General features: G+C 42.5%; 1 protein-coding gene and 1 pseudogene across 1 annotated transcript in view; both read right to left on the reverse strand.

Annotated features, from left to right (window-relative positions):
- The window catches only part of THBS4 (thrombospondin 4), a 47,829-nt gene extending 45,222 nt beyond the window's left edge, over positions 1–2,607 (reverse strand). The window contains exon 1 of the mRNA XM_032156957.2: positions 2,330–2,607. Coding sequence (XP_032012848.1) covers positions 2,330–2,417 — 88 coding nt within the window. The 5' untranslated portion in view covers positions 2,418–2,607. The remainder of the gene's footprint in view (positions 1–2,329) is intronic.
- A 15,010-nt stretch (positions 2,608–17,617) lies between these two features.
- LOC116470276 (RING-box protein 1-like) lies at positions 17,618–18,000 on the reverse strand (annotated as a pseudogene).
- Positions 18,001–18,300: the final 300 nt, after the last annotated feature.

The following is an 18,300-nucleotide window of genomic DNA, read 5'->3' on the forward strand; positions in this document are numbered from 1 at the left end:
CACAATAATGAAATTAATATGAGATGTGTTGGAAAGCAGAACATTTACTGTGTTCCTCTTAGTGCCTGTATCCCTAAACCATAAACACTGTTGTCTACTGCATTTAAAAAGGGAAATTGGATTTTTTAATTTTCAAGAGAATTAGAAACTTTACATTTCCACTAATGAGGGCAAAGGGAAATAAGGCAATATGTTTTAAAGTTCCATTCAGGACAAAACATCTTCAGAAGAGAGATATGTGTTTAAAGTATGGGAACTACCTTCAAAACAAAACTCTTAGTACTCTTGATTCTTGCTTTGACTATGATCAGGTTCATAATGTAACTCAACTAAACTTGCGGTATTTCAATCTATGGTTCGTCTGATTCATTTGCATCTCTCTCAAGAGGCAGAGATGGGATTAGTTAGTAATGAACATAGAGAGTGTTTTGAAAAGGAAATGAGACACTACCATTTTCTATTAATGTTATTACATTTTAGTAAAAGTGCCAGGATCAAAGCACAACCTTCTACTGTTAGGGGTGAAATTACTGCTACCAATGAGCGCAGCTACCATGGTATGTAAATTGAATATATACTAATTTAAGACTAGCAATGAAGCTCAGAGGAAGAAGGAGATAATCACATTATCCTGTTAAGCCTGATAATTGCAGACTAGATAATGCAATAAAAGAATCTATCAGAAACTTAATCAGATCATCTACAGCAACTAAATTACCCAGATAATTTAGGTTGTATAGGCCGAGTTCAAATCTCCATAAAATGGTCAGGTATGTCTGAGACATACCTAAGGCACACCATAAAGCTGTATGTTCAAAAGTCAAGAACGTATATAACACAAAAAAATTATACCTATAAATTCAAACTTGCCAAATATCATCACAATAAGACTTTTGAAGTGTTTAAAAGCTTCCTTTTTTACTTTCCTAGAAGTATGGGGCACAGACTACAGCATTTCAAATATGTGAACACAAACTAAAAGTTAGCAGTACTCTAACCCCTGAAACCACAATTCTGGTTGTCTGGTCTGGAATGAAAATGAGTTATTTGGCGAAATGCAGTTTAAATAGGTGATTCCAGCAGCGGGAGGCAGGGAAGTTGAGAACGCCCTCATAGGCGTCTTTGCTGTGGCTACAAGAGGAAAAACAACTTTTACTTCAAGTTGTGTGTCTCTTCCAGTTTTACTTCCACAGTCAGTAATAAATCAACCCAGGCACCAAGTTCAAACAGATGAAGCTCACCCCTGACCAGTTAGGGCCAGTTATAGCCCTAAGATCTTTCTTTGCTTAAATCATGTCTTCCTTTTGGTCTTTACAAAAAAATTCTGTTTAACTGCTTTCTACCCAATGGCTATTTCACCCCATTTCACCAAGGGGTTTGAGGATTGTCTAAGTATCTTTTCACATTATTTATTGAATTTTTACCGTTTCATAGAAAAAGACCAGTTTCTTTCTTTTTTCTTTTTAAATTATAGATTCAGGGGGTACATGTACAAGTTTGTTACATGGGTGTATTGCATAAGGCGGGATTTGAGCTTCTAGTGAACACATCACCCAGTGAACGTAGTACCCAATTGGTAGTTTTCCCAACCCTCCCCCCAGTGTCTACTGTTTCCATCTTTATGTCCATATGTATCCACTGTTTCGCTCCCGCTTGTGAGAACATGGTATTTGTTTTTCTGTTCCTGCCTTAATTGACTTAGGAAAATGGCCTCCAGCTGCATCCATCTTGCTGCAAAGAACTGATTTCATTGAAAAAGACCAGTTTCTCAGCCCTTCCTATTTACCTCAGAAATTAAGACATCAAGCCAACCCTTGAAAGAAACTTTCTTTTTGTCGTTCAAGCAAAGTCAGAGCAGAAAATGCAGGTGGCAGGGCAAGCAGAGTAATTCTGCGTCTTTCTCAGGGATGTCAAGAGCAGACTCTGGGCGAACATCGCTCCACCTGAGGAAGGATTTAGGGAGCAAGGCTGCCTGGAGGGAACCGGCACAGGGTACACGACCCGGAATTCACCCTATACCAGAGCCTAACATGTTAAGAGGTCTAGGGCCGTGTGGCAAGTTTTGAAGGCAACCCCACGTCTTTTCATAGTCTGAAACAATTTTGCATCCCCCGACTATTTAGGCAATTGTTCTCATCATTGGATAATCGAATTTCGGAAAATTCTAGACTAATCACTACCTCCACAATATGCTTTGATTGGGCCCGGGAGGGACAGAGAGGGGCTGAGCAAGGCCCCAGGAGCACAGGGCCGAGCAGGTCCCTCCACTCACTCAGCAGATGGGGCACCCGGTGCCCGGCGCTTCGGGGCCCGACCGGAGCCCACTTACCGTGGGGGGTGGCCTGGGCGCCGGCCGCTAGCCAAGGCTGCAGGACCAGGTGCAGCAGGAGGACGGCGGCTCTGCGGGGGGCCAGCATGTTGGCTCTTCCTGCTCCCCGCGAGGCCGGGGGCGACGGCGGCGTTGGCCCCGCCTGGGGGTCCCCGGGCCGTGCGTTGAACCTCGGTCGGGGCCCGGGCCGGCGGCGCAGGTGACCCGTGCTCGGCGTCCGGGCTGCCGTCGGGGGCGCGCTCGCGTCCCGGCCGCGCGGTGCTGGGGAGCTGGCTGCTGGGCTCCGCGGCCGCGGCCGGGCGCTTTATAGTGCGGCCAGGCGGGGGAGGGCCGGGACGGGGGCGGCCCCCTTGGCGGGATCCCCTGTCCTGGGAAGAGCTGGGCAGCTGGAGCCGCGAGCCGGGGCCGCAGGGAGAAAGGCGCGTGTGTGAGGATGGGAAGGAGCCTGGACAGACCAGGTCCTGGGGTGGGTGTAGACACGGCCCCGACGCGCGAGGGCAGGAGCGAAGATGGGCAGTCGGGGCTGGAGAGAAAGGGGTGCTGAGCAGAGGCACTCGGGGCCACAGGGGAGAAAGGAGAGGGAGGAAAGGGGCGAAAGGGAGGCAGAAAGTGACACTGACACACCCGCTTTGGGCACCTTCAGTCCCCCACCCCTTGCGCTCCTTTTGTTTTCTAAAAAGAAGAATATCCTTTGGATCGGCTTTGAACGCCCACCTTGGGTTCCCTTGCGAATGAATCCTGAAGTTCTCCAGGAACGCTCTGCCTCCTAAAGTGGCCCAGAGAGCAGCGAGTTTCTTTTATTTCTTCAAGCTTTTCTTGAATACTTGAAAGGTTGAATTTTTTTCTCTATCATTTTGAGACACAGCGAAAGTTTGAAAGTTTTTGTGTTTTTAATAGAAATAAAACACATCTCAAGGAATCCATCCAGACAGAGCCATTTCTAGGCTGGTGAATCTGTGCTTTATGGATAATTTGTTTTCAGTATGGTTTCCAAACGCCCTGCTTGCCCACCTCTATTCCTCTGTCACCAAAGATTCCGTGTGACAGTTTAAAGGACTTGAAAGAGATCGGAGGAACGCAAGTAATTCGTTCTCTTCCTGGGCAAAGCTCCCGGAATGATATGGATTAACTAGAGGAAAAAATATTTGATAAACAGTGGCAAACATTTCTCCTCTGTAACAATCTTGACTAATGGAGAAGATCCAGCAAAGTATTGCTATCTCTTTTATGTCTCAAATAATTCCATTTCAAAGTTTAATAAGCCACAAACTGGGAGATTAATGCACCATTTTATCCCCAAACTGTGCTAAAATAACCTGACACCAATTATCACTCAATTTACAGCTATCGACCTGGAGATTTGTGAGCTATCTGCAGAGCTCTCTAATATGTAAGGTCCAATACAGGTCTATCCAGGGTTCCTTTAATGCCACATCACACTAAAGTCACTCTTTGGAATGGGGCACCATATGTCTACACATGAGAGAGCACTGAAAGACACAGAGGATGTCCATACATATCAACTAATGAGATAAACTAGATTTGGGAATCTTCAAATCTCCAGACCTTGTTCCCAGGAGTGGCCTGGGTTTGAGAGGAATCTAGGCTCCCAACCTATGCTTCAAGTGGAATAGCCTTGCCTTTCTATGTTTTGTACAGTAGACTTCAGAGATTAGGATTTTCTGTGAAGACAATGTTTGGATGCCCAAAATTTTGAAAACCACTATTCAGTGGTTCTCAGCTGATTGGGTATATCAGAATCTCCTGGGGAATTTAAAAAACAGTGATTAGGTGCCTACAGGGAACAAATGAAACCAAACATCAAAAGAAACAATATACTATATCACACCATAGACTACTCTGATACATAAAATAGGGTTACTCCTTAAATGAGTCACCAAGCAAGCCTAGTAGATGCCTGTGAGAGTTCTTGTGCAGTGCGCCAGACATGGCCTGTTTCCTCTCAGATCTGGTGCTCACCTTCCACTGCATGCTTGTCAGCAGTCTACATAAAATGGGAGACTAGAGAGCAATAAGAAGGTAGAAGGTAGAAACTAGAGTATTTCCCTCTCTGTGACCTGAATGGATGCATCTTCTTTGTGACTCTTGCAGGTGAGGTCCACCATGATTCTAACTTCTGCCTTCTCACCATTTGCACCCTCCAGCCATGACATTGGAGGTCACTTAGTGGAGTTGCTAAAATGTGGATTGCCTCACTCTTCTGTTTGACATCTCAGTTCTTCTATTATATATGTAATCATTTCCCTGTATTAACATTTCTTCTATTTAAAATACCTAGAGTATTTGCTAGGAATCTCCGTGGTGAGGACGATGCACCACGTGCTGCTGGAGGTGGATGTGTTGGAGGGCACCCTGCAGTGCCCAGAGTCTGGACGTGTGTTCCCCATCAGCTGCAGGGTCCCCAACATGCTGTTGAATGATGAGGAAACTGAGAGTTGACTGTGCCAGGTGCCAGTTTTTCTTTTTATGACCGTGTGTATTTTTGTTGATGTTACCCTGTTTCCGAATTCTGCCATGTGTGTCCCCAACCCTTGACCCAATGACATACCAGATACACAGTGTTCTTGAGCACAATAGTATTTTTTTCTCATTAAAGATTCAAAACCAAAACAAACAAACAAAAAAACTAGGAATTTTCGATCCTAGCAAATTCCCAGCAAAATAGCTTGCACATCATGATGGTTAATGTTGAGTGTCAACTTGATTGGATTGAAGGATGCAAAGTATTGCTCTTGGGTGTGTCTGTGAGGGTGCTGCCAAAGGAGATTAACACCTGAGTCAGTGGACTGGGAAAGGCCAACCCACCCTCAATCTGGGTAGGCACCATCTAATCAGCTGCCAGTGTGGCTAGAATAAAGCAGGCAGGAGAAGACGGAAGAGCAGACTTGCTGAGTCTTCTGGCCTTGATCCTTTTCTGTGCTGGATGCTTCGTGCCCTCAAACATTAGACTCCAAGTTCTTCAGCTTTTGGACTCTTGGACCTACACTGGTGATTTGCCAGGGGATGTTGGGCCTTCAGCCACAGACCAAAGGTTGCACTGTCAGCTTCCCTACTGTGAGGTGTTGGGACTCGGTCTGGCTTCCTTGCTCCTCAGCTTGCAGACGGCCTATTGTGGGACTTCATCTTGTGATCGTGCGTCAATACTCCTTAATAAACTCCCCTTCCTATCTATCCTGTTAGTTCTGTCCCTCTAGAGAACCCTGACTAATACACACATATAGGCACACAATAAATTTTGGTTGACTACTAAGTGTAATGAAAAAACAAAAGAATCAAATGACTTTCTGTTAGCCTAACAGAATTTACAATCTGGTTTTGCTTTTAGAGGGCTTGCATTTTTATGCAGCCATTCACTGGGGAGTCTCAGTAAACTTTTTCTTTATGTCCTCAGGTCTACAGTAAATTTGATTATAATAAAATTAATTTAATTAGCTATGAAATATATGATAAAGGAGACAAAAGAGTTTATTTTCATTTCCATGCCACTTCTTGTTAAAATATCTATTCATGTACTTACATTGGATTTTATCTCATTTATTTTAATAATGTATTAATTTGTTTGATTTTTTTTCCAGTGTCCAACTGTGAGCTCCTTAGGATTATCTCATTTATTTTTGTAACTCTAATTCTAAGTACAGTACCTAATATTTAGTAGTAAATATATCATTGAATTGACTTTCCTTCTCTTAATACTGAACCTAGGATAAGAGCTGTGACATATTAGTAATCCATTCATAGGTGCAGTAGGTTACAAAAATGGCCCCAATTCTTTGCTCTTCTATGTACACATCTTTTATTTTTCTGTGTACACATCTCACAGCTTGGCCATGTAACATGCTTGGGCAACGGGATTTTGGCAAAAGTGCCACAGCAGAGGCTTAAAAAGTGCTTGTGTGATTGGGCTGGTTTACTCCTGCACCTTTGCCTTTGCCATGATAGCATGCCTGTGCTGGCCTATTGGAGGGTGAGAGACATGGAGCAGGGTACAGCCCACACCTGGCAAAGCCAGCCAAGATCAAGCTGACAGATGAATGAGTTCAGGCAAGATCAGCAGAGCTGTTTAGCTGACTCCAGATGTGTGAGCAGGACACATTTATTTTTGTATACCATTGAGGTTTGGGGTTGTTTGTTACGTAACAATATTGTAGCAATAGAGAACTGATATACTACATTTTATTTCTTTTCTAATTGTTGTAATACAGAGTATGACTTAATTTTTGATGTTTGACTACTGACAGCTCTCAAGCCCCACCACTTCCCTTCCTCTCTGTCCCACATCTGGGCAAACTGATAAGAATGCCTAGGTGCTCCTTCCTTGGCACTAGCAGGAAGTTCCAACAGTAAGCCCTAGCCCATGTACAGGAACCCTCACCACAGCCCCACTCCTAACCACAATAAGAATCCCAAAGCCATCCTCCTTTCTTGTTCTCAGACCAGCTTGGAAGCCCATCTTACTCTCCCCAAAAAAACGCATTATGTGAGCAATAAACCTTTCAAACCCCTTTGCTGCATGTGTGATGGCATTATTGATTTTGACATCCAAACACAGTTTCGAGAGTGGGGATCTATCCTGCTCCTGTGGGGTGACTACAGCACTATTCTTCACAAGTAGGGGATATCACCCATACTGTGCTCTGATATTTGGCACAACTAAGTAGAAGTTTTATACATATGTGTTAATTGATACAGGTATAATAATAAAGTTACCATTATTTATGTCAGGTTTTCCACTTGAATTTTTGAAGGAAACAGAAATGGATATAATTATTAACATTAAAAGATGGATAAAGGGGCCAGGCATGGTGGCTCATGCTTATAATCTCAGCACTTAGGATGCCAAGGTGGGAGAATCACTTGTGCCCAGGAGCTGGAGACCAACCTGGGCAACATAGTGAGAACTCATCTCTATAAAAATAAAAATTAAAACATCAGGCCAGGCGCGGTAGCTCACGCCTGTAATCTCAGCACTTTGGGAGGCCGAGGCCGGTGGATCACAAGGTCAGGAGTTCGAGACCAGCCTGGCCAACATGGTGAAACCCCATCCCTACTAAAAATACAAACAATTAGCCAGGCATGGTGGCGGGCACCTGTAATCCCAGCTACTCAGGAGGCTGAGGCAGGAGAATCGCTTGAACCCAGGAGGTGGAGGTTGCAGTGAGCCGAGATCACACCAGTGCACTCCAGCCCGGGCAACAGTGTGAGACTCCGTCTCAAAAAAAAAAAAAATTAAAAAATTAGTTAGGCATGGTGGTGCCCACCTGTGGCCCCAGGAACTTGGGAGGCTGGGGTGACAGAATTGGTTGGGCCCAGGAGGTTGAGACTGCAGTGAAAGCCATGATCATGCCACTGCATTCCAGCCTGGGCAACACAGCAAGACCCTGTCTCAAAAAAAAAAAAGATGTTTACATTCTACTGTGTGATGACATTTATACTCTAGCACTGGGAAAGGCAGACTTTGGACTCCTATCTAGTTCACTGTTAATAATAAAGGAAGGTGCTTAAGTGACAGGAAAAAAGCTATTCCAAAAACTACTTAGCACAGATAGGGGCTCAGTAAATGAAGCAGGAGTCTTTTGATTAGTGTGCAATTCAAAGTAGAATTTCCTCCCCAGAATTTAGAAGATATTTTGCTGTAGCAATTAGGCACTGACGATTAGTAAAGCAAGAAAAGAAGCGTGAAAACTCACTCATTTTCAATCTTACTAAGGGTCTTTATAAAAAAATTATCATTAACCTCTTTAATATATTTTACTAAATAAAGTGTAAAATCCTTAGAAAAATAGCCAGAAATCAATTGTGCGGACATTTGTTACAATTAATAATTATGTATACATTTAATAATTATGTATATACCAAACTTGAAGTCCAGAGAGAGTTTTTAACAACTAGGATCTCTTAAAGTAATTGCTTGCCTTCATTAAACAACACATTTATCCATCCATATGGTGGTTCCTGCAATGTCTAATGAAAACAATGATTATCATGCCAGGAATATCCCTTACTGAGTGCCAGGTGTCTAGATGTATTTGCTAAGAAAATATGATGCAGAGTGTAATGAATTAATATGACATAAAACAAACTTGCAAAATACACGAAAATTACATGAATTTGGATCCTCCTCAGCTTCCCAAGTAGCTGGGAATTTTGGATAGTTTGATTTTATTTGGGTTGAAGTTCATCTATGGGGAAAAAACGGTTTGCAAGCAAATGAATAGTATTACTTCAATTCCTGGGGGCATGTTTGTCCTAACTAAAAGAACTGTCACATCGAAGGATTTTAGTAGTTAACTTTCAACAGGAAAATCAGTGCTGCTAATTACAAATTACCTCTAATTAGTTCACTAAAGCTGTAGGTACAGATGAGACTATATAAGAAGAGTGTGTAAAATAAGAAAAAACGGGGAGGGGGGGTACAGGAACACTGGAGAACACTAGTATTAAGAGCCTAGTAGAAGGAGAAGCCAGAAATAAATACTTAAGGATGCAAAAGAAAATCTGGAAAGTATGGTTTTGTGGGCCGGGCATGGTAGCTCACGCCTGTAATCCCAGCACTTTGGGAGGCCAAGATGGGTGGATCACTTGAGGTCAGGAGTTTGAGACCAGCCTGGCCAACATGGTGAAACCCCATCTCTATTAAAAATACAAAAATTAGCTGGGCATGGTGGTGGGCGTCTGTAATCCCAGCTACTTGGGAGGTTGAGGCAGGAGAATCGCTTTGAACTCGGGAGGTGGAGGTTGCAGTGAGCCGAGATCGCACGACTGCATTCCATCCTGGGCGACATATCAAGATTCTGTCTCAAAACAAACAAACCAAAAAAAAAAAAGTATGGTGCAGGGGAGGCATAGTGAATAGTATCGACTATTTTGACCTGTGTGGAGAGGTCAGGCCAGATAAGAGCTAAAAACTGTGCTTGGGTTTATCAACTCGGAAGTCACTGGTGACTCTGTTGAAAGCAGTTTGATGGAGTAATGTGGGTGAAAGAAGGGCAGAGTATTGCTATTTGAGGAGTGAGGATGACAGAATAGGAAGTGGAGATGGTAAGGGTAGATAAGTTGGTGGGTTTTTAGAGACAGTGGCGGAGGTGCGGTGGGCTGGGGATGTCTTGCTGTGTTGCCCAGGCTGGTCTGAAACTCCTGGGTTCAAAAGATACTCCTGCCTCAGTCTCCTGTGTAGCTGGGATTGCAGGTGTGCACTACTGTGCCCTGCTAAGGATAGATTAACTTTTTGAAGTTTGTCTGTAAAGCAGAAGATGTATATAGAGCAGTAACTCTGTGGGAGAGATATGAACGTATTTTGATTTAGGTCGAATAGAGCTGCCAAGGAGGGAGGAGTTATGGTATTTTAAGTTTTCTTTTTCTTCCTTTTTTTTTTTTTTTCTTTTGGAGACAGGGTCTCACTCTGTCACCCAGGCTGGAGTGCAGTGGCACGACCTCGGCTCACTGCACCCTCAACCTTCTGGCCTCAAGTGATCCATCTCAACCTCCCAAGTAGCTGGGATTACATGTGTCCACTACATGCCTGGCCAATTTTTGTATTTTTTTTTTAGAAATGGGATTTTGCCATATTGCCTAGGCTAGTCTTGAACTCCTGGGCTCAAGAACTCCACCCGCCTCGGCCTCCCAAAGTGCTGGGATTACAGGTGTGAGCCGCTGTGTCCCGCATGATATTTTATGTTTTTTTGTAACAGGTTTTTCATTTTATGTGTCACATCATTCCTCTAGCAATGTAAGCTTTGCAAGAATGAAGTCTGTCAGTGTAATAAATGGTAACAAAATTCCCATCTTGGGGATTTATTATTTCCTACAACATGAAGTCCATGGGGAGAGAGCTGCGGAGGTGCTTTGGTGAATTAATGATGTTATGCCTGTGGACCAATTCCTGGACTTCCCTCATGGTTGCAAAATGGCTGCTGCAGCTCTAAACATTGTCTCTTTACATGATATCATCCAAAAGTAGGAAACAAGGAGAGGGTGGGGATTCTGCTCTTGTAGCTTTCTTTTTTCCGGTGAGAAAAACCTTTCCTAGAAGCACCCCAACAGACTTCTCTTCAGGTCTTACTGTCCAGGAGTTGGTCACAGACATACGCCTTTGTTTGCCAGAAAGGTGGAAAAGTAACAATCTGTTTTTTTCAGACTATTATAAGAGGTGGACTCTACCAGGAAGAAAGAAGGAGAAGGGAATGGATTATTGCCCATGTCCACATGATTGGCCGCAAGTTCTGTGTCTTCTGCTTTGTTAGTGCCTGCTGTAGTGCTGGGTGTTTACAGGTGGGTCTTTGGCAGTTTTATTCTCCAGTGAGGTTTATAGTGCGATAAAACAAATATGTGAGGTAGAGAGGAGAAGTAATGTCCTGGTAAATCAGAATGGGAATGAGAGTGTGGGGAAAAAAATTAAAGTCTTAGGGAAAAGTAAATGGGCGGAAAGAGTGAAAATGACTTCAATTTCAGTGGTTTTAATGCAACGAATACTCTCAATGTATTAAAAGTTTTAGACCAGGGACTGGCAACTATAGCCTATAGGCTGAATCTGGCCCACTGCTTGTTTTCATAGGATCAGGGAGCTAAGAATACTTTTTATAGTTTTAAATGATTGGAATTTAATATTTCTGATGTGAAAATCATGTGAAATTCAAATTTCAAGGCTCATAATTAAAGTTTTATTGGAACACAGCAATGCTGTGTCCATTTTTGTGGCACAACAGCACAGTTGAGTAGTTGTAACAGAGCCCATGTGGCCTGCGAAGGTCTCAGATATTTACTCTCTGGTCCTTTACAGAAAAGGTTACTGACCCCTGTTCTAGATCATGCCTTTTCTGGCAATCCTTGTCCATTAATATTAGACTCAATTATTAAGCAGAAGAAAACACAGAAGGAAGGAGAAGGAAATATTCGTGGGCTTCTTTTCTTGCTGGTAGTCCCTTCCCTACTTTCTTATCGACTACTCAGATCTAGGAGTCGAGGCACACAGGGCATTAGAATTACCATCTTGCCTCCTAGTACCACAAACTAAAAAATATTAAATCTGTTGTTCATCTCCTTCTAAGTATAGTGTTTCTTTCCAGTGGCATTAAAATGATCCGGGCTCATATAAATTTCAGGAGAAGTAGGAGGGAATTGGTCACTGATTTGAAAACTGTTTAACAGAAATGTGATTTCATGTATGGATCTAGGGAAATGTATACTGCAAACATAGTTTATTATTCCATTTGAGCGTTAAATTCCATTGGTATGTAGCATGTGCTTTATCATGCATGTCAGTTAAAAATGATTTTGCGACCTATATAATCCTCACGATAGGATTTCCTTGTGGAGTTCTGCCACGCCTCTTCACCAGAAGAGTTTTTGAGTATGGGTATAATTACTAGTGATGTTGGTTATTTTGGCCACCACATTTAAAAATTGACAAATGGGAAAGGAAAATAGATGTAACAAATCTAATAAAGTTTACCCAGAAATCCAGGGTGAGTAAATGTAGTAGAGGAATTTGGAATAAGAACAGAGAAGGGGGACGTGTGGAGGACCTCAGAAGGACAGGTGAGAGGCGACAAAGGGTCCCTCAAGGATGAATGAGCTCATCACATCCAGGGGTTTTGAGCACTGATTCCTTTAAAGCACCTATCAGGAAGAGCTCCTCCTGAGTGAGCCCCAAGCCCCATTCATGATTCCTTCTTCTTTCCTTGGTGTTCCCTGACCACTCCCTGCAAAGTAAGAGCTCATTTTCTAGTGCCTTTCCAGTGGGGCCAGGTGCTCCATCCACAGCAGCTCCCTAAAGTTGCTTGTGGGGTCATGGGCTTTGGGGCTAGTTCTCTGAGGGCTGCAGTGCCTTGAACACAATCTTTCAACACTGTCTGTGTATCCAATAGTTAAGCAGCTAAAATCAGAGGCCTGCAGACTTGCCCTAGCATACTTTATCAGGGCTTCTTCTGCGAGATTATGACTAGTTTTTCTCATCTTCTTTTGCACACCACAATGTTCTAATACATATATACGTGTACTCATATTCATGCGTGCATATATATGCATGTTTATGTATACGTACACATATACCCACACATCATCTTTTTCTTTTTCTGTGGAAGAGTATGGTAAGTTTTTACTGCCTAGAAACCCACATCATAATAATAATCAACTTTAAATATCTCATTCAGATAGGGAGCTTTGTCTTATATTTGATCTCATCTAATCTTTACAACAATGAGGTGGGACAGATGGGTGCCATAGTTATAATTATAACCCACCAATTTTTTCAGCAGGTACTATAGTTATAATTTCCACTGCACAGATTAGAAAACTGAACGTCAGGGAGATTGAACAACTCTCCCAAGGAAATGACGGAAAGTGGACTCGAACTCAGGTCTTCTGACCCTAGGCACAGTGTCCTTCTATTTGCCTGCACTGCCTTAGGGAGAGTGAATGTCTAATCAATGCATAAAACTTTGCTTCTGGGGCAGACTACGTGAATTGAGGCCATGAGAATGCATTTCTTGTAATTAATTGAATGTACTTCCTTCTTCACATATTATGTGAAGCCCAAAACTCAGCTTTTTAGTATTTGCTTTTTTTCTCTATATTTTTAGAAAGCCATTGCCAAAATGGTTGTGGTCACCAGCATAATACATCATGATACAGCCCTGTCCTGTGAAGGACTCCTAATGTTATGTACGATCTGGAGAGGTAGCACGGTGGAGCCACACCTGGGTTTGAAACCTGGCCCAGCCACTTACTAGCTGTGTGGCCTTGGGGAAGTCCCGTACGCTCTTGGAGGGATAAAGGAGTGGTGTCTTACTTTCCTCACTGGGAAATGGGAATGATAGCTACCTTATGGGTTAAGAACCAGCTCTAGGGTGGTGCGTGACATATCATGGCTCTCAATGAACAGCATTGGGCTTCTGACTTCAGGGACCTGAAACTGATTCCCAGGATGCATGATCTTGAAATATGTCCGAGAGCGGCCGGTAAAAACAAGAAGGGGTAGTGTCCTGGTTAGGAGTGCAACAGCCTTTAATACTGGCTCCATGACTATATGACCTTGGGAAGCCATTTAATGGTTCTGTTCCTTAGAGTGGTCATTCATAAGATGAGGATGCTAATGGGACCTGTTTTCAGGTGAGTGGAAAAGCCAATAGTACTGTTCTTAGTTGGAGGATGAATATAAACACTTAACCCATTGCCTGGCACATAGTGGTTTCCTCATTATTGTCTTTATTTTTGTGGGTGCTACGGTTTGGATATGGTTTGTCCCACCCACATTCATGTTGAAATTTGATCCTCTTTGTGGTGGTGTGGGGAGGTGGGCCCTAGTGAGAGGTGTGTGAATCCTGGGGATGGATTCCTCAGGAATAGATTAATGCCCTCCCGCAAAGGTGAGTGAGTTCTTACTCTCGTGGGATGGATTAGAATGGGGCGGGTTGTGAGAAAGAGCCTGCGCCCTGGCTCCTTGGTTTCTCTCTTGCTTCCCCTCGCACCATGTGATCTCTTTGCACACACCAGCTCCCCTTTTGCTTTCCACCGTGAGTTGAAGCAGCTTTAGGCCATCACCACATGAGGATGCCCAAACTTGAACTTTTCAGCCACCACAATCATAAGCCAAATAGACCTCTCTCTTTCTTTTAAAATAAACTACCCAGTCTTGGATATTCTGTTACAGCAACACTAAATGAATTAAGACAGTGGAGTTCAGATGTTTCCATTTGTAACTGAGTTTGTTAATCTATTATCACCCAAAGCTTAAAAAAGAGGAAACAGGGAAACTGTAGGTTATTGTTGACAATCTTTGAACAAGTAGAGCATACTCTGTTAGGGAAGGGGCACCTAACCCTCTTGTAAAAGGAAGGAAAATACAGCAGGACTTAGAGTAAATTTTAATTGCCCTGACTACAAGTAGAACGAGTGATTTCAGCTGCTTTTGTAACCTAGCGCAAATACTGCGCTCCAAACTCAGGTGGAGTCTGTGTTACTTTATATAGAGATATGATATATCTCACATGTGTATGTGCAGGTACAGCTAGGTATATTGTCCAACGTAGAGATGAGACAAATAGAGTTCAAGGGCTGGTTCAGGCCAAACAAGGTCTCAGGATAAAAATATCCAGCATCTACAACCTGTAAGTGACACTCGGGAATAATTATTCTGTGATAATCAGGGACTGGGTTATCATGTGATGTTATAATTCTGAGATTTGTTTTTTGCAGGATCATGTCTGTTTACTTTTTGCTTTATTTTTCTTTAATAAATCATTGAGGCTGGTGTTCTTGCAACTGAGGAAACTGATGATCACCTACTCAGCTATCCAGGGGAAAGGTCTATCCTAAATCTTAAGGGGAGGCTTGAGTAAAGGGGAGTGGACCATCCTCAGGCAGTAGCCTAGTCCTGAGGATCCCAAGCCCACTACGCTAAAAAGGAAACCATGAATGACATTGGCTTTAGAAACCTGCTTCTTATATAAAAATGTCCTTGCAAATTAAAAAGCATGAAAAAAGAGATGTACTGCACTTGTCAACAGGGCTATTTCCACATTGTTATGAACGTATTTATGACTTTTGAGAAGGTGTTTTCTCATGATCTGGCCTATCTTCATACTTTTTTTTGTACAGAATGTAGAATTCTGAATTCACAATAATTTGAATAAATGAGCTGCACAAATTAGGAGGAAAGATTGGTTTGATAGACCACTTTTTTGTGTTGAGACAACTGTATTTTCAACTGAGTAATTGAAAGGTGAACATGCTGGATTTATTGCCTTAGGGCCACCAGCTTTTTTACAGTATTATGGTAAAGAATCTTTTTTTCAAAACTTGCTTGTGGTTGTAACCACTATTTGAATCTCTTGCTTGTGGCTGTAACTACTATTTGAATCTCTGCAAGAATTGGAAGAAACGTGATTGCAATTTAACTTCCATTTAAAATGCTGTTGCATTGAGACTTCCGTTTCTAGTAGTGTAATGTGATGACATACCCTGAATGATCCTCCCAGTGAAAATAACTAAAAACTTGTGGTAGAAATTTTAAAATTAAATGAATTATTGAGCTGGCAAGAAAGCAAGAAACGTATAGAGACCAAATATAAAGTGAAAGCCTGAGTCCTGAGAGGGAAAGCGAGTGCCAAAGCTAGATTTTACCCCGAAAGTGTCTGATAAAACCTGGGACCTTAAACTTCTGTTGTATCAGTGTCATGGGTTGAAGAGATTAAGAAAAAGACATCCTAGGGTGAAAAGCCCAGTAGGAAACCTTTCATAGAAAACTGAGACATCAGGAGTCGCACCCTCAGTGTAGGGTAGCTTAGACATAAACCCTCCTCCCAAAAGGAGAGAACAAGAAACTTGCCTCTCCTGATTTTGGCTGTGGAGTAGAGGAGAACACCTCTAGGGGAATTCATGTGATTTTCCGATTTGTTTTTACACTTTCCCACAAAATTTAAAAATTTGTGGAAATTTTGAGCCTACAAAAAAGTTGAAAGAAAAGTACAATGAGGCCAAGTGCAGCTGCTCACGCCTGTAATCCTCGTACTTTGGGAGGCTGAGGGAAGAGGATTCTTTGACGCCAGGTGTTCAAGACCAGTCAGGGCAACATAGGCCCCGTCCTTACAAAATATACAAAACACAGACCCCATGTCTACAAAAAAATACAAAAATCTAAGCTGGATATAGTGGCTCATGTAGAGGCTGAGATACAAAGATCCCTTCAGTCTGGGAGTTTGAGGCTATAGTGAGCTATGATTGTACCACTGCACTCCAGCCTGGATGACAGAGACCCTGTCTCTAAGAAACAAAGTACTATAAACAGTGCTCTTGGAGTCACTACTTTATCTCATATGCCTATACATATGTGTGTATGTGTCTGCGTATAGATAATATGTTTTTTCACTTATTAACATACTTTTATTAAAATCAACTATTTTTCAAAACAAAAAAATTTAGTGATAAGACTAGCATTGTTTTACCTTTTTGCAAATCTCTTTTATGTCTGACAGTGGAAGACAGTTGGATTCTCAAGTCTGCTTCTTCATTTGATGCACTGCTTTGGTTAAAGTATATGAAGAAAAACTAGTTTCACATAGACTTGCAGTTGGAGGGAGAACTTCATGAACCCCCTGAAATGGTCTCAGGTACCATATTTCGAGAACCACTGCAACAAAACTGTTTCTCGGTTGAAGATTCTCTATAGCTACCAAATTAGTACTAGAACTGGCAATTCCTTCTGTGGCCCAAAACATTTTAACAAGTTGTGATGAGGTAGTGGTAGTAAGGGAAACTTGAACTCTTGTGTTAATTCAATTTTAGGTGACATCAGTTTTTAAATTGAGTTCACACATTTGCCAGCCAAGATTACATATTACAATTTTTCAAAATTTATTTTTCTAAGCTAAGAAGAGAAAGCAACATGTCATATGCAAGCAATGTTTACATTTGTATAGTGGTTTTGCATTTTATAAAGCCTCTTTCTGTGCCCCATGTAATGCCATGTAGTTCTCAGAAGCCTACATTATAGAGGAGGAAAGCTCAGGGTAGACAGGCAACGTGCCCGAGATTGCCATCAGTAGCCAGGCTATGCAACCAGGACTCAGAGCTGGGTCTGATGACTCTGAATCCCACGTTCTTTCCTCATTCAGCTGCCTGCTGCTATCACACCAGAGGAAGACAGGGCTGACTGCTGTTTTCAGGGTCAGCGATCCACATTCCCCCTTGTACGGTTGGAGTCCTCTGACTAAGCGATGCACTCACAGGACAACCCTGCTCTGGCTCTAATGAACACACATATCACTTTCTTTTTTTGTTTGTTTGTTTTTTGTTTTCTGAGACGGAGTCTCACTCTGTTGCCCAGGCTGGAGTGCAGTGGCGCAATCTCGGCTCACTGCAACCTTCGCCTCCCGGGTTCATGCCATTCTCCTGCCTCAGCCTCCCGAGTAGCTGGGATTACAGGCTCCTGCCACTACACCCGGCTAATTTTTTTTGTATTTTTAGCAGAGACGACGTTTCACCATCTTAGCCAGGATGGTCTCGATCTCCTGACCTTGTGATCCGCCTGTCTCCGCTCCCAAAGTGCTGGGATTACAGGCGTGAGCCACCGCGCCCGGCACATTTCACTTTCAAAAGGTGGCTTTTCAGCCTTGGAAGAGGGGACCCTTCATTTACGTTCACTTTTTTTCACATACACAAGAGACAGCATTCGCTCTAGAATCCAACTGGACTTTGACACAGAATACAATGTGGCTGCGAGAACAGCAAATGGCAAAGACAAAGCAGAAAAGACACAGTTCTAATTTATAATCAAGTGACAGAAGGGCAAGTCATTAAATGAATCACAAAACAGTTAAGTTTGATGGAAGAATTATTTTTCTGGTGCCCATACTTTTGGAATTCCTACTGTCTGTTGTCCAACAGACACAGCTGTTGTGTTTTGAGCCAGTGAGAGAGGCAGTGGAAGTGAAAAGCCGGTTACAGGCTCCCCGTCCAATGGTCCAAGCTTCTGAAGTGGCAGACTCTTGGTTAGCTTGACATTCTATGCAGATCCATGCTGTGATTCCTGCAGATGGCACAGTTATTAACCACAATATCCCAAGCCCAGAGGGCTGCTACTGCATTTCACTTTTTTACTTCAAAGCACTGCTGTTGGTACTGCTTGGGGTATACATATCCATTGCCACTGCCATTTTGGACTGGCTTTTTTTTTTTTTTTTTGTCTGTTTGAAAGCCAGTTATAAGCACAGGATACTTTACCCTTTAATACTTCAGCAGCCATCTCCTAGATGAAGGACATCTCTTGTATAATTGCAATATCCTTATCTCACCTAAGAAAAGTAATGATAATTCCATAATGTCATTTAATATACAGTTTGCATTCTAATTTTCTTTAGTGACTCCCAAATACCTTTTATGACTTAAAAAAATCCAGAAGTCAATGAAGGACATGCCTTGTATTGGGCTGTTCGTCTCTGTAGTTTCTTTTGATT

The sequence above is a fragment of the Hylobates moloch genome, unplaced genomic scaffold (assembly GCF_009828535.3).
Source record: "Hylobates moloch isolate HMO894 unplaced genomic scaffold, HMol_V3 SCAFFOLD_6, whole genome shotgun sequence".
In the NCBI taxonomy this organism is placed as follows: Eukaryota; Metazoa; Chordata; class Mammalia; order Primates; family Hylobatidae; genus Hylobates; species Hylobates moloch.